Raw genomic sequence first — 15750 nt, forward strand, 5'->3', positions numbered from 1 at the left:
AGAAAGAAAGAAAGAAAGAAAGAAAGAAAGAAAGAAAGAAAGAAAGAAAGAAAGAAAGAAAGAAAGAAAGAAAGAAAGAAAGAAAGAATATGGGCTAAAAGTGGGCTAGGTAGTTTTGTTTTTGTTTTGTTTGTTTTTATTTATGAATAGACTGCCTTTTAGGGTCCCTGTTAAAACAGGTAGGCCAAGCGGGCCTTTCTCAGAGAGCTCACAGTATGTACTACAGCCATGCAGCACAACACCAAACATTTATCATACCGATTAGAAAAAAAAAATCTGCAACAATTTTAAAACATTTTTCATTGAAATAATTAGCTTCGTGTTTAGATTTTAGTTAATAATGTTAGGTGTTACACGTGCAGCTGCAATCTGTCAAAAAAGTAGAGATTAAAGCACACTTTGCTAAAGAATAGCTGTGTTCAACATAAGACTTATTTCCCAAAATGTTTTTTTTTCCCTGATCATTTTGGTTTTGTCGTCTTTTGAAGCCACCCCAGCAAACAAAAGCTATCCCCAAGTCTGCCACCAAAGCCTCAACAACAACCACCCCATCTCATTAGTCAAAATTGAGTTACCTCTGGAGGATCCTAGGCGTGAAAGTGAAGAGCGCCTAAAAGACGGGTAACCAAAGTAGCTGATGTCCTCAGAGAACATGGCATCAGCATCTATAATAACACTGGGATGAGCGGAGTGAATGTCTGCATCCAGCAGGGACATTAGGTCTTCTGCATGGGAGGGAAAAACAATAGAAAAAAATTTATTAAACAATGAAAAGCACCTTTATTTGGTTTAATATTTGTAGTATTCTTTAGAACAATCTTTGCTAAGATGAACATTTATAATTATCTACTAAAATGCTTTCACTGGTGAAGAATGTCCAAGCATCATTTCACACACCTCCAGGGAGGTAGGATTCACTAGCTGTGTCATCCCCATCATCTCCATCTTCATCGTCCCGGCTGAGCAGGTTATTAACAGCTAGGTTAACGTCGAGGTTAGTCCTCTGGAGTTCCCTGATGATGACACTTCTTGATTTCCCCTGCAGAACTACCTGAGCCTAGGTAAATAAACAAATCACACCCTTCAGTGACATTAATTTCCCCCACAAACAAACAAAATTCAAAAAGGATCTTTAAAATTGTGTTTGTTACAAAGCTTGAAAATGCCGTACCTGCGTAATAAGTTCCTCAGGAATGACTGAAGCTGGTATGACCGGCTGAGGCTGGCTACCTAGAAGTCCCGATCCACGATCCCTTCCTGTGCGGATCACTCGGGTCTGGCGACGAGAATCTCGAGCAGCTGTGGATGACCTGCCTGATGTGCTTCCACTCCCACCTCCCCCGGCGCCACTGCCGCCGCTTCCTCCTCCTCCTCCTCCTCCTCCGCTGCTGCCACCTCCAGCTCCACCTCCTCCTGCTCCTCCGCTGCTTCCTCCCCCTCCGCTTCCTCCATTTACCCCAGAGCTCCAGCGACTCCTGTTACACACAGTGCGAGGCCACGGTCACACAGAGCAGCCAGACACTCAGAGCACACATCTGGTTACAATGACATTCAGTCTTTGTGACAGTAGAGGTAGGACATTCCAGGCTCAGATGGGTTTTACACCAGAAAGATTTACAGAAAGGAAGAATTAACTGCTAGACCTTTTCTAGGATGAAGTGTCATTAAAGACGATATCATTTAAATAAAGGGCAACATATAGACAGAGTGAAACTATTACATATTATTTTGAAAGTGCATTTCCGCATTGACTAGAAACACCAAATACAAATGCAGCAAATTTACAGTAATATTATCCACACTGTAAGCTGTGCAGAACATCAGGAGCAAAAATAATCATATTTTGAAGACTACAAGGGTTTGGTTATTAATATAAAAATAAATCAACATAATCAGTAAATCATGTTAAGCTTGCTTTGTTTTTAACCAGCCTGTCATTTAAAGGGGCATCTCTTCATTCTGTGCTCAACATAAATGCTCACTGATCAGTACAGCACTGAATCTTGTGAAAAACACTCCTCTAACCCTCTCAGCGCCGTACTCGGTGCACCAAGCTTTCACAGGATCATTCGTCTCCATCAGTCCTGCCAGAACTTACCCAAGGGTGTTGCCTGCCAGTCTGCCCAGTGTGTCAGAACCAGACAGGAACCAGGGTGGATCACTGGTCCTGCCTGGCCTGGAGCTCCTTCCTGTCCCTGAACCACTGCTCAACTTTGAACTGGAAACAAAAGATGGGAGATGAGTTACAAACCTACAAATGTCCAAAGGACTGATAAAAACGTCAGYTTTTTCCTCGACATCCTGGGCTAATTCTTAGTAAATTAAGCCCAGGTGTTTGTTTAATTGTACCCCATGGTTCAGGATTTTTTGTTTTTTCTGTCTGTAATAAAGTAGGGGTATTTTGGAGACTAGCATGGCAACACCCTTGGGAATCAGAATTGGCTGCAACTCATTCCTCTTTCAAAACTTTCCTTTTGAAAAAGTTCTTGTTTTATTAGGGCTGCGACTGCTTTCTCCCATTTCAAGAACCATTTTAACTTGTGTTCTTAAAATAATAAAAAGGTGTTTTGCTGGAGCAAAGAAAATAAATTAAGATTTGTAAAAACACAAAATGTGTTGCTAACAAGCAAATGGAAACTAAAAAACTAAATTTAACAGTGCAGTTTTTTGATCATACAAGTTGATTCAAAAACAGATTAAAATAATTCAACAAACAAACAGCACACACAGACAAAAGGCAGAGATGCTGACAATATCCTGGTACTTTACTTAGATTTCAGAATCAGAGGGGACATTGAGCTTTGTTCTGTAAACCAACCAACCTGCCACAGACTTATCTGCCTCACTTTGTTCTACTGGTGTTGATGAAAAAACTGATAATTTGGAACCATCTTATCTTGCCTGCAAATCTGTGGCAGAGAACAAAAGACATCCTCTGCTGCAAAGTTTGGAGCTTATTATCAATGGTATTTAGCTGCTACTACATAAAATCACCAACGCTTGTTCTGTTGGCAGCACATGAACAAAAATCATTGAGATAATCATCAAACTATGCAATCCCAGCCAACAAAAAACCAGTATGGAGTATTTTTCTAGATAAAAACAGCCATGAAATAAAGCATACACATGCATAATTATAAAAGCTAGTTTTCAAAAAGTATTTCGAGACTGCATTGTTGTCAGTCTCTGAGCATAAAGTTAAGAAAACCTGAATACTTAAATCAAAGAAACAAATACATTTATTTAATGCATTTAATTAAACTGAAGAAACATTAAGCAAAACACTAAGAACACCCACCAGTCCAGCAGTTGTATAACAACTGTGATATAGATACTGTATTTTTCCTGCTCGGGAATAGTTAATGTTTTTAAAAAGGTAAATGCTGAAGCATTTTCAATCACAACTAACAAGATCAACTAAACATGTTCAGTGAATCTAGAAAAGGGTTAAATCCTGGTGCTCGAGGTCCTAAATCCTGCACAGTTTCTTTTTTCCTGCTCCAACACACCTGATTCAGGGAATGAATTACCTCTTCAGGTTCTGCAGGAGCCTGTTAATCATTCAAACCAGGTGCGTTGGAGCAGAAAAAAAWATATCTTTGTTTACCCAAGTCACTGCTAAATTGGGACAAGTTTCTCCAAGACAGAAAGTGTCTCACCCATCGCTGCCATCCGGTTTGTTGAGCTCCAGGCGATCGGGTTGGACCGCAAAGCTGATTCTGCACACACGTCCATCCTTAAAGAAAGGTGTTTGTCAGTTTTATAGATACAGACTCTTGGACAAAAAATATGCAATGATAAGTTAATTATAGATAATTACAATTATTTTACTAAGGTGTTTTAACTCAAACATTTACAAACACTTCACACTTTATTCTCAAAGTCCACAGGAAGGTCTGCCTATGTCAAACTACAATAACCATAAACAGGCTGCATTTAGAGGGTTTTGATTAATTTAATGACGACTCAAAGTGCTTTTACATCACTTCTGTCTTTCTCACACATAAATACAGTCTCAACATCTGACTTCACACCCTCAGCATGCTTCTACTAACAAGCAGTAAAGGTGTGCAGTATGCAGGGGCGTGCAAAGCTCAAAACAACAAAGTTTGTTCAAACAAACCCATTTCATGCTCAGTCTAAGCTGAGCTGCTGTAAGTGGTGTGACACGCTCAAAATAAAATATTAAACTTCCACAATTTGTACAAATGAGTGAAATAAAAGTGTGTCATAAAGTTAGAGCTAATCTCATTATAGTGTTTGATTATTGCTGATGTTATTGCGTTATAGCGTTACCTCAAGGAGAAATCCAGCATGGTTTGGACCAACAACACACTGCTTTAAGGTGGCCTGCTCAAGCAGACTAAGATGTGGATGACTGCAGCAGAAAAACAGAATTCATTTCACAGGCTGATAAATATAAACATGTATAATCTTAAACAGAATGTTGATACAAACTCACCTGTTATAGCTATATTTGTTAAGCTTCTCTGAGACTTCACGGAGCCTAAAAGGAAGAAACAAACTATTTATAAATAAAGACCAAAGACTAAAGAAGACCTGAAATGTCAATGTTTTCCTTCAAGGTTTCTCTGTTGATTCAATTTTTGATCATTCACACAAACACTTTTTGAATCTCTAATGAAAATCCGAGCTGCAACTATCATAATAAAATTAATTTATTTTTATTTCCTTTCACAAAACAAATTATGTATCCGTGAATTTTCCGGGTTTTATTTTTCTAACTTATTTTTATTTGAACTATAGCATAGCACCCGCTATTTGGTAACAATTTCTATTAAATATGGGTGCAGCAGGAAAAAAAATGTCATTCTTCTGTTGATTTAACTTCATTCATTGGGTCTGCTTCTCTCAGTCAGCTAAATGTGAAACGATGTGATTTGCTCAGAGAGGATGCTGATGTTTTAACAACTCACATGGTGAGAAGTTCTTTCCCCCAGACGTGTTGATGTATTTTGTCTTCATGTGTAGAATTAAAATCTGCAGCTTTCTGTCAATGTTTTCTATATTCATTTTGATGTTGTGCACTTTAAAAAGTGAATACAAATGGAAACAAAGAGCTTCAGGTAAGAAAAAGAACAAATTTTTAAGCTTGCTCTGAGGTTGTTTTGCCAGTTTTGACATGGGATGGTTGCGTGCCAAGCCAGGTGGAACAGCCAAATGCAACACAGTTCTGGCGACTGACTTTGTAGTTCCCTCCAGTTTTATGTTAGTGGCTACTAATGTTTGTTGCAGGAAAGCAGGGCACCACCACATACTCAACAGTTTATTCACTTTCAAACAAGTGAACCGAAACGAGTCTAATGCACATTTGCTATGCAGCGTTTCCCCTACCATTATCCGCGGGGGGGGCATAAAGGTCATGGAATATAATAAGTTAATAATTTGTACATTTGGGGGCGGCTGTGGCAGAGTGGTTAGGTGGGAGTCGTCCTGGAACCATTCGATCCCCAATTCCAGCTGTCTCCTTGGGCAAGACACTTCACCCACAATGCCTGTGACGTGTCCCATCAGTGTGAGAATGTGATTTAAAGCACTGATTAGTCCCCATAGGATGATTCATTCACACTGCACTGTGTCAAATGAACTAAACCCTGTGAACAACCTGTTCTCTCCCTCACCTGTGGTGGCGCTGCACCAATAACCACTGAAGGAATCGACACAAAAACCTCTGAAGAAGACACTGAGTGCAACTTCCTTCTTCACAAAATGTAAACCAGGGGTGTCAAACTCCTGTCCTCGAGGGCCGCTATCCTGCATGTTTTAGAGGTTTTCTTGCTCCAACACACCTGATTTTGATCGCTGGGTAATTAACAGGCTTCTGCCCAATTTGAAGAGTTAATTCAATCACTGAATCAGGTGTGTTGGAGCTGGAAAACCTCTAAAACATGCAGGATAGCGGCCCTCGAGGACTGGAGTTTGACACCCCTGATGTAAACAGACATGAAGTGATGTCAGATTTTAGTGGTTGCAGGATTTCCCTTTTGGTTTTTGCACATGTGTCAAACAATCTTCAACAATGAGCTCAGCATGAGAGAAAGACGAGGCAGAACCTTGGAGAATCTTGCTTTTCCACACAAGGTGGCTGAGACAGCTCTGTCTGAGGCGGCATTCACAGAGTTGCAGCACGTCCAACTTCACAGCAGTGATGTCCACCTTATACAGACATCGAGCAAGAGATATTTACAAAATATGAGTAACTTTATTTCTCTGAATGTCTTGCAATATAGTCCACTTCCTGCTTTTGGAGCTGTCTCCGGTCTGCTTAGGGTTCACACATGAAATCGAACCGCACCAGAGTGTTCATTGAACTGAGACCTAGGTTTTTAGGCAGACCAGAGTTTTCTTTTGTGGTCCACATCAGAATTTGATTACATGTTCACACCTCCCCAAACAAACCGGACTTTCCATGCTTGAAAAAAAAAAACAACTGCAGTGAGTAAAGCTTCACACTTTGTAAATAAATTATCTAAGTTACTACTTGTTTTTTATGTCTTTAAATGTATTATTGTACTAATCCATCAAATGTTAAATTTACTGCTGTTATCAAAAGCAAAACATGAACTTGAGTTCTTTGTTTGTTGAACCCGTCAAGGCCAGAAACTTAAGGGAAAAGCTGCTCTGAAGCTCTAACTCAAAAGATGGCCTCAGTGCAGTGCTAATACAATACAGAGTAAATATGAAACTGAATGGTAAAATGGTGTATTTTTTTCTTTTAAAGGAGCAGTCATGTGAAGTTTGTATAAAGTGATGTCTTACAAACAGGACAGTGTGCTGACAGTACATACACACACAGGTCAGTGACTGTACAGCAGCAGAACATTACCCTCACAGTGAAAAATGCAGATGATCCTTTATTATTTATAAATTGTAGGACCAAAGTAAACAAAGTGAAGCACTGTCAGAAACACTAATGTATTCCACTCTGATTCTTGTAAAATTACGTTTTTAAAAGATGCTTTAATATAGTAAACACGGTGACAATTTTTTAATCTTTGTTTTGGCTAATGGCTAACTGTTAGCACAATGAGCCCACCAGTTCTGCAGGCTGCTTTTCCTAAACGAGAGCATGCTGACAGCTGTAAGATGCAGACTGCTTGAAGAGTTTCCAGTTGAAGCCATGTTATGGTACAGCTGAAAGGACACTTGGGGTCGAGATGTACTTCATGAGAGTCTGAAACAACTCAAATATGAATACCGATTAGGGTTGGGCATAATCGTATCGTGTGCGATTAATCGTCAGAAAAACATTAATCGATTATTTTTTGGCACTTGACGATTAATACGATTAATGCAACCAGGCAGAGTCCACTCKGTGCTCCTCTCAGCTTCAAATATGACAAACATAAAAAAGGTTCTGTAATTTATTTATTTATCAACACAATTTAAAAATTGATGTATAGCCTGAAGTCTGTGATTTTGACACAATTTGGAACAGATTTTATGAAAAGAAAATCTTTCCCACTAAATTGGTCATGTGACTAGGACATAAAGGTGTGCAGGGACTCCAGGGGATTAATCGTCAAATTAATCGTTATTAGCTAAATACCACAATTAATCGTGATTAATTTTTTTGCCAATATTGCCCAACCCTAATACCGATCACTTAGGGCTGCGCAGTATATGCGGAAGACGGTAGAATCGGTATGAAGTTGGCCTACGGTAGAAATTTATACACTATCGTCCTGTCGTCATTACGTCATCACAGCTGTGTCAACAGGGCTGCGAGTGCAGAGACAACTGAGCAGGAGTTTCAAATATAATGAAGAAATTCTAGTGTTTTAAAACACGTATAGAAAGAATAAATCCTCAAAATTTCCTCCTCCCACTGTAGAAAAGTTACGTCGCGTCGCGGGATCATTTCCTCCCTCCCTTTCGCTGCACGTCGCGCAGAGCAAAGCTTTAACAACTGTAGTTTTTCACACACAATTGTYGGAGGAAAAAAATGTTTTTATGTACTGTTACCCACAGAGATTATTTTTAAAAAAATACRTGGACATTCGTTCAGTCGTAAATCCATCTTGCTAATGTGAAGTCGGCTTCTGCTCTGATGATGAAGATGAGAGCGCAGCAGAACAGCAGCTGATAAGTTCAGCAGGCAGAAGCTCGTTGTTTGGCAGGCAGATATTAAAGAAAAACTATTGGGTTTGATTAAGATTACAGTTTTCTGCAAAACAATGCTCTTAAAATTACATTCTTAACTTTTTATGATGATTTTCTACCGCGATATATACCGTTACCGTGAAGGGGTTCAATTTATACTGTGATGTGAATTCGAGGTCATACCGCCCAGCCCTATGATCACCATTTATGCTTTCCACAAATACATTTTAAAAAATGCATGATCCACCAATAAAGTGAAAATCTAAACCAAAAAAAGGCATTTTCTAACTGATCCAGAGGATGCTCCTGTCAGTAGACTAGCACGGTGGTTTATATGTGTTCTGAAAGCTGAACCACCACTTTTCTACCATGCCAGAGTGAAACCACCAGTGCCACTTCAGCATTCCCTACTCTTTCCTGAGCCTGCAAGCACCCATTTTACAGGGAAGAAATCCCACAGCACCCACTTCCTCCACACACCAAGAGTGATTCAATAACCGTTCCTAGTCCCTTAGGCCTGAGAGACCCTCCACAGAACTGTGAGCACCAAGGTAGCAGGGTGCACTGAGTAATGTGGTGAGGTCAGCAATGATATCCACGTTTTTAATGTAAACTTGGCCCAAATGGAACAGGAGATCGGCTGGCACAGTACATCAGTTTTTCCCAAACCTGGTCCGCAGGAAATGTAATCCTGTGTGTTTTGATGTGTCTCTACTCAGCACCTAATTCAAAGGAGCAAATTAGCTTTAGAGCTTATTATGTTTTGTCAATGATTCATCCATTTAAACCAGGTGTGACTAAGCAGGAAAACGTATAGGACATGAGAACAATGTGTCCCAATGTCCAGGATTGAGAAAAGCTTGTGGTTATCAGTGTTAAACAGTGTTGTGATGCATACTAAAAGGTGATTACAAGCTACAGTAGAAGGTTAAAAGCAGTGTCACATTGGATTGGTAAAACCATTAAGACAAACATGTCCAACTCTGGTCTTCAAGGGCCGGTCTCCTGCAATTTTTGATTTGCCCATGCTTCAACACAGCTGATTCAAACAGATGATTTATCTTCTCAGTTTGCCATCAATGTCTGCAAAGGCCCACTAATTAAGCATTCCTTAGGTTCAGTTGTGTTGACCCAGGGCAGCACCTAATACATGCAGGACACCGACCCTTGAGGACAGACTTTGGACACCACTGCATTAAGATTTACTCTTCCATTAATCTTTAACAGAAAAAACTTGCTACAAAGAAAAACTGTATCCATGTTATTTTCTGCAGGTGAATCCACAGTTTGAGGGGTAGGGTCAGTTAACCCTAACCTTCAGCACGTTTTGTATCTTTATTTGCCACTTAAATTCTAACCATCTGCTTGTCATAAACACAATATTAATGTGTTTCTAGCAACCATTCAGGTGAGAATGGTAAATATGATGCTGTTATCACTGGACCTGAGCAGGGCACTGGTTAAAGTTTTTTTCCTATTTTCCAGTCTCACTTCAACTCTACTCAGGTCTGCACGACTGACGCTGCTCTGACCAATCAACGGCCTGCAGTCTACTGATGYCAGATCTTTAGCTCCATTCAGTTCACTTGGACAACGGCTGAGTAGGTCCTAGAACCAGGCTGTGACCCACAGCTTCCAGCCCACTAAGTGGGATCACCCAAGGCACCGAAAGTCTGAAGCACAGTCAATTCAAGAAGTCCATAGAAAAAAAAAGCTGTAAAGGGCTTGAATGAAAAGCCAACCATGTTCTCTCCTCATCCAAGTCACAGGTGAACATGTGCTCTGTGAGACTAGCTACAATGATGTTTAAAATTTATGCGTACAGGGAAAGTTTCACCTCTTCCAACACCTAAACAAAACCTAACTGTCTACTGGTGATCTCTTGTGGTGGTAATATGATAGAAAGTAGCATTTTCATACCAAAGACTAAAACAGAAATAATCCATAAGCAAGAAATAAAGGAGAAAGCAGAAAGACCATGAATCCTTAAAAGAAATTCTCTCACACAAGTCAATTATTCTACTGTAAATAAACAATTTTTATCTTAAAGTAGATATTTTTTCTGTAAACATTTAAATTCAAAAGCCCTAAAAAGTGGCTATTGGTGTTTATGGACCTGCAGAGTAAACAATGAGACGACTATATTTTTAAGCCTGTAGACTAACCATCTCCACACTTGCATTAATGCTTTCTGATAGTCAATTTTATCAAAAGCTACTGATCCTGTGTCATAGTGCTGCTTTACGCCTCACACGAAAGATTGGTAAATTCATGACCACTCAAGGTTTGAGATGCATCTCATCAAACACACTAATCAAGAGATCCTTGTCAAAAACAGACAGCATTTCTCACAACCTTCAAGGAAAAAAATTATTCAATGAAATCAACAAAATTAAGCTAAATAAAATGTTATTTTATCCGTGGTTGAAACAYCAGAAGACATGCCAAATTTTACACTGAGAGGGTTTGTAAATATGGGCAGCTTTAGGCTTTCAATTTATCACAGAAGAGCAAGAGACAATATTTAAATTAAATGTGCTTCACATGGAAACATGTTTAAATTAAATGTGTTTCATATGGAAACACTACTCGACAGAGCATCATTCAGTATAACATAATTTAGTATTTATCACTCAACTTCTAGATGAAAAATCACAGAGGTGAACAACTGAGTACCCTAATTCTCCCACCTGCATGCAACTACGTGGAATTTATAAAATTTTAAATCACAAGCTGTATATTTGTCATTTCTCTCCCAAACCCCAAGAGAAATTATAAAAGGTGTGATTTTACACACAGTAGAAATCACATTTAAAAAAGTCACCGCAGCAAAGAAAGACTAAATGACTCCTGAAGCATTTGGGTCCGTCATTCACTAAATGCTCATTTTTTATATTGCACTGCTACTTCTAACAGTTTCACAAGAACACAGCAGAATAGGGCTGCTACAAAGGATTATTTTTATAATCGATTAATCACCGATTATTTTTTCGATTAGTCGACTTATCGGATCATACGTTAATTGAATATAAAACATACAGCTTATCACGCCAGAATGCAGCTGCTATTATATAACCATGGTTAGATTTTAGCTATATGCTAACTAAAAATAAATGCTGTGGAAGGTAAGTTCTGCCTTACAGATATTTCACAGGTTTCTCTTTCATTTTCTTAAAATGATCCCACACTTTTGAGCTCCGTTGCTGGGTAGCCATGATACCAGAGCCTGTCTGTATAATGTCTTGTGACGTCCACGGCCTACCCCAGTTACCACTACTGTGCATGTGTGTCAAGGACAGAAAGGCAGATGTGGCAGTGGAAGGTGTCAAAGCAGTTTGGAGAGAAAAACAAAGAACAAAAAAAGGGAAATGATTAATCGATTATTTTAATAATCGATTAGTCGTCGATTAATTGTGGCAGCCCTACAGCAGAAGCATGTGAAACATCCACCTCACATCAGGAGAATGTGCTAAACTAGTGTGTCAAAAAAGACCTTGGCCAAGTCAAACAAACCACTGGCATTTAGCTGACAAAGTCTGACAGGATGTTCATGACAAGCAAGTTCTTTTAATGAACCAAGCCTTTCTTTTTTTCAGACACAAATACTTACAGTCTTGGACAACTGCAAGTTACATGATATGTAGGGGGAAAGTAGGGGGCCTCCAAGCAGCATATGGTGACTGCAGGATAGATATACAGGCATACAAGCCTGGGCATGGAAGAGGCATGACCTCTTTAAGTAACCAATGGTCCAAGATGCCTGTGTGGTGCCTTTAGTGAGATTAACCACAAAACAACAGAGCAAACTGGAGTCACAATCAAAAGTTGGTCCTCCCCAGAGCTAAACCATCAATCAGCAAAAAATGATCAAGTGCTTAGCTTTTATTCTCTTCTAAATCCCAAGGTCATTCTTTAAAACACTGACTTCTCACCCCTTTGTCTTAAAGTGGACCAGCTCATTAATCAGTTCAATCTCAAAGGACGGTGTAAATGGATTAATCATAGCTCACATGTTGAACGAACACACAGGGTCTTTATCCCCAAACCCTACTGACAAATGATGTGTTCCCTGTTTCAAAATAAAACCAATCCGTGTGAATTTAACGGGACCAAGTGCCCAATAACAAATATAATGTGTGTGTATGTTCCGGTCGCCACAATGAGTGAAATTATTTCACATAGTTTTGTGCTTACTAGAATATAAAGTGTAGATCATGCAGTTTTGCACGCCTTGGCTTGGTTTCTCAACCTCATTAAAGTAGATAACAAGATTAATGTGAACGGAGCGTTCGTTGCTAACTCTGCTTCGCCGCATAATTTTAGCTAACGCATCTCAGTGCGTAGCCTTAACAGTGACACAATAAGACCGTTTTACAACAGTGTTGGCTAATAAATGTGTCTGTAATGTTTAAAGTGAGAAAGCCCTGACAAAAAAAAGGCCGTGGAAAGTGAATATTTGTCTTTGTCAAGCGCGTGGTGGCGAATAACCTAGCCACTTGGCATTAGCTGACAGCTAGCTGACGTTAGCTCGTTCATTGATCATAATAACCAACGAAACGTGTGCTAAACAAACCAAGCTGTGCGGCAAAATGGTATGTGTGTAAATTATACCAGATTTCACGATCGTTTAAAATATGCTTGTGTTAAAAGTCCCTTATTACCCCCCTCTTAGCCCCATCCCCCAACCCGCATTGTCTATTTCAACTTTGACTGTGAGCCAATCCGTCCACAGCACCAACACGTCTTGCTAACGCTCCATAGACATTGAACTGGTTAGCACTTAGCGAGCCGCTAGCGGCAGCCCAGATAGCAAAGAGCTAACAAGGACTGCTCAAAATGCCGGGCCTTGTTTCACCCCCCTACAAGTCTCATTTTTGACCATTAAAACCCAAAAGAAAACCCATGACAGCGTCGACAAACAACTTACATTTCATTTACCCAAAACTACAGCATAAATAACGCTTTTACGTTTTCTTTTCAACGAAATACCTGTCATTGAGCTGATCCTCGGTCCCGGGCAACGGGTGAACAACGAAGTGAATAGATGTCATGGAGTCGATCCAAAATCACACAGAGACTCGTGAAAGATGTGCGAATTGTTGTTCCTTCGACTGCTGTACGTGTTTGGTTTCATAGGAGTCAATTAAATGCAAAAAAACTTAAGAGTTTGAGTCCCAGGCTCCTCACCCACATGCCGCCATCTTAACTCTACCGAGCCTCTCTCTGTGTGAGTGTTGTGATGAGGAGTGTTGATAAGTGCACGTTCACCCCGACACAAACAGGAAATGWCTGAAATTGGCTTAAAACTTCTGCCTGCACGAAGAGATGCACAACTAATGTCACACAAAAACAAAACCGACACTGTCCGAAATCGTTTCTATCCCACTTTGTCTTCGTTCGGATTGAAAAATGTCCCATTTGATACGTTTTCTTGAAATGTAAAACCAAACGCAGAACACAAAAGAAAAAACTAGTTCCTTAAAATAATAATATTGCAGATTTTATTTGACATCTCACTGTAGTTACATCAATGCTCTGCTTTGCAAACTAATCGTGGTACATTTCCGGTCGTTTTTTTTTTTTTTTTTTTACTTTGAGTTCAATGTCCTTCATTCTCTGCAGCCATAAAAGGCTCGTTTTGAAGTAAATTACATTGTTTTAATGCCTTCAAAACTTTGTCAGCAACAATATACAATCTACTTTATTATAGAGAAAAGGAAAAAAAMYKKKSYYYWMYTTTTTTTTTCAAAGAAATGTCATTTATTATTATTTTTTCCTCCACCAAAAATGTTTTGAAAAGTATTTCAAAGGTTTTTGCAAAAATTAAAGCTAAATCTTCTAAAATAATAGCTCAGTTTGGAGCTTAGAAGTTTTAAACAAAAGCAGCTAAAAATAACTAAATCATTCTCTAAAACAATTTAAAGTAAATAAACATGTAAGCATTAGTGAATATTTGGCAACTATGTATAAYAATGCAGTTAAAGTGATTTGATTGTTATGTACAAAAATATATAAAAAGCTCTAAACTGTTACAGAAAAGCAGCCTACTGGGAAGCAAAAAAAAACATTTTAAATAGATAAGCCGACAAAGTTGAATTCAAAGTGAGTGTTTCCTATTATGTGTAATATTTATATAACATTTTTATAATATTTATAAGAACTCTCTAAAGAAACAAGGATAATATGAGTTACAACAACATTTAATTTCCCTTTGGGATTAATAAAGTATTATTGAATTGAATTTACATGAGATATTTACCTGTATGAGTTGAAAGCACAGCAGCTTTTAAAGAAGTCACTGTGTTCTGGTTCGTAAATCATAGAAAAGCAAATCTTCAGCCCCAGTAATCTGAACATTAGAGGTTTAGTTGGTGTTTGTATCTCCGGTGTCAGCCATGATGCTGTGACACATTGCACTCAGTCTCCACCTGCTCCATCTTCTTGTCCATGTGATTCCTGAACATGGAGGTCTCCTCTGACCAGTGGTGATACCAAACAAATAACCAGACCGTTTACGTGCATGCAATGCTAATTCTTATTTTGTACACCTGTCCTGTCTGGATGTCTACAGCTCTGCTGGTATTTTCTGTCTGATTGTAGTAAAGAACCATTTCTCCCATCAACACCTCCAGCTTCTGCAGGGAAGTAACCTGGGTGGAACACCAAACATCCATGTTCTGACCAGCTCTGACTGGCCCTTTTTGTTTTGAGATCATCATTTTGCAGTCTTCTCTTTCCAGCATGGCCTCGTTCAACCACAGAATGGCCTCGTGGCTCCAGCCTCCTTCTGGGAAGATGATGTCAGCCTGCTGACATTTAATAGTCTGCGGTGGAATGACAACAGAGCTTTCAGAAAAACAAGTGGACACCCCGAAGTCTGGTAAGAAATTTTTCATATATTTTTTTTCAAGGCAACATTTTTTTTTCACCCAAGCAGCTGTAAAGTCTGTTTTGCTGTGCAATCATTATCTTCATTACAGACCTTCATCGTACTGCTTAGTACGTCATCATCATCATCCTCACCTGGAATTTTTTTTTCCAACATGTGCAAACTGAGTAAAAGGGATGGACAAGCTTAATCTGTTGGCGCAGAAAAACAGAGACTTTTCCTCTTCCTCTGGTTGCTGCTTCAGGGAGACGTGTCAGCTGGTACCAGACTCCTGGCCTCCAGTTCCTCAGAGCGGCCCATGTCACAGAGCTGTCTGAGGACTCAAAAGGTGGAGGARTCTTTTGTTACATCAACAATGGTTGGTGTTCTGATGTGACAGTGATTCTGTAACACTTTTCCCCCAATCTATGAGCTCTTTTACTCCCCCTGTGAGTTCATTTCATTCAACTTGGTCCTTATGTCCAAAGCAGGGGCACCACCTGAGGGGTGATTTTGCTGTATATACAGCGGGTAAAATACATATTGAACACGTCACCATTTTTCTCAGTAAATATATTACTAGAGGTGCTAATGACATGAAATTTTCACCAGATGTTGGTAACAACCCAAGTGATCCATACATACAAAGAAATCAAACCATAAATGTCCAGAAATCAAGTTATTTGTAACAATGTGGAATTAAGTACATACTATATATGTGTGTGTGTGTGTGTGTGTGTGTGTGTGTGTGTGTGTGT

The 15750-nt window shown here is 39.3% G+C and overlaps 1 protein-coding gene across 5 annotated transcripts in view; it reads right to left on the reverse strand.

Moving 5' to 3' along the window:
* Positions 1–13403, reverse strand: part of ubr5 (ubiquitin protein ligase E3 component n-recognin 5) — a gene marked incomplete in the record, with an annotated part of 43090 nt that extends 29687 nt beyond the window's left edge. For 4 of the 5 annotated variants that reach the window (XM_014023510.1, XM_014023512.1, XM_014023511.1 and 1 more), the window contains 8 exon segments: positions 576–725; positions 898–1057; positions 1172–1475; positions 2099–2218; positions 3660–3736; positions 4297–4378; positions 4463–4507; positions 13114–13403. In XM_014023510.1, coding sequence (XP_013878964.1) covers positions 576–725; positions 898–1057; positions 1172–1475; positions 2099–2218; positions 3660–3736; positions 4297–4378; positions 4463–4507; positions 13114–13175 — 1000 coding nt within the window. 5 annotated transcript variants of the gene reach the window in all.
* Between the last annotated feature and the right edge of the window lie 2347 nt (positions 13404–15750).

Source organism: Austrofundulus limnaeus, unplaced genomic scaffold (assembly GCF_001266775.1).
Source record: "Austrofundulus limnaeus strain Quisiro unplaced genomic scaffold, Austrofundulus_limnaeus-1.0 Scaffold374, whole genome shotgun sequence".
In the NCBI taxonomy this organism is placed as follows: Eukaryota; Metazoa; Chordata; class Actinopteri; order Cyprinodontiformes; family Rivulidae; genus Austrofundulus; species Austrofundulus limnaeus.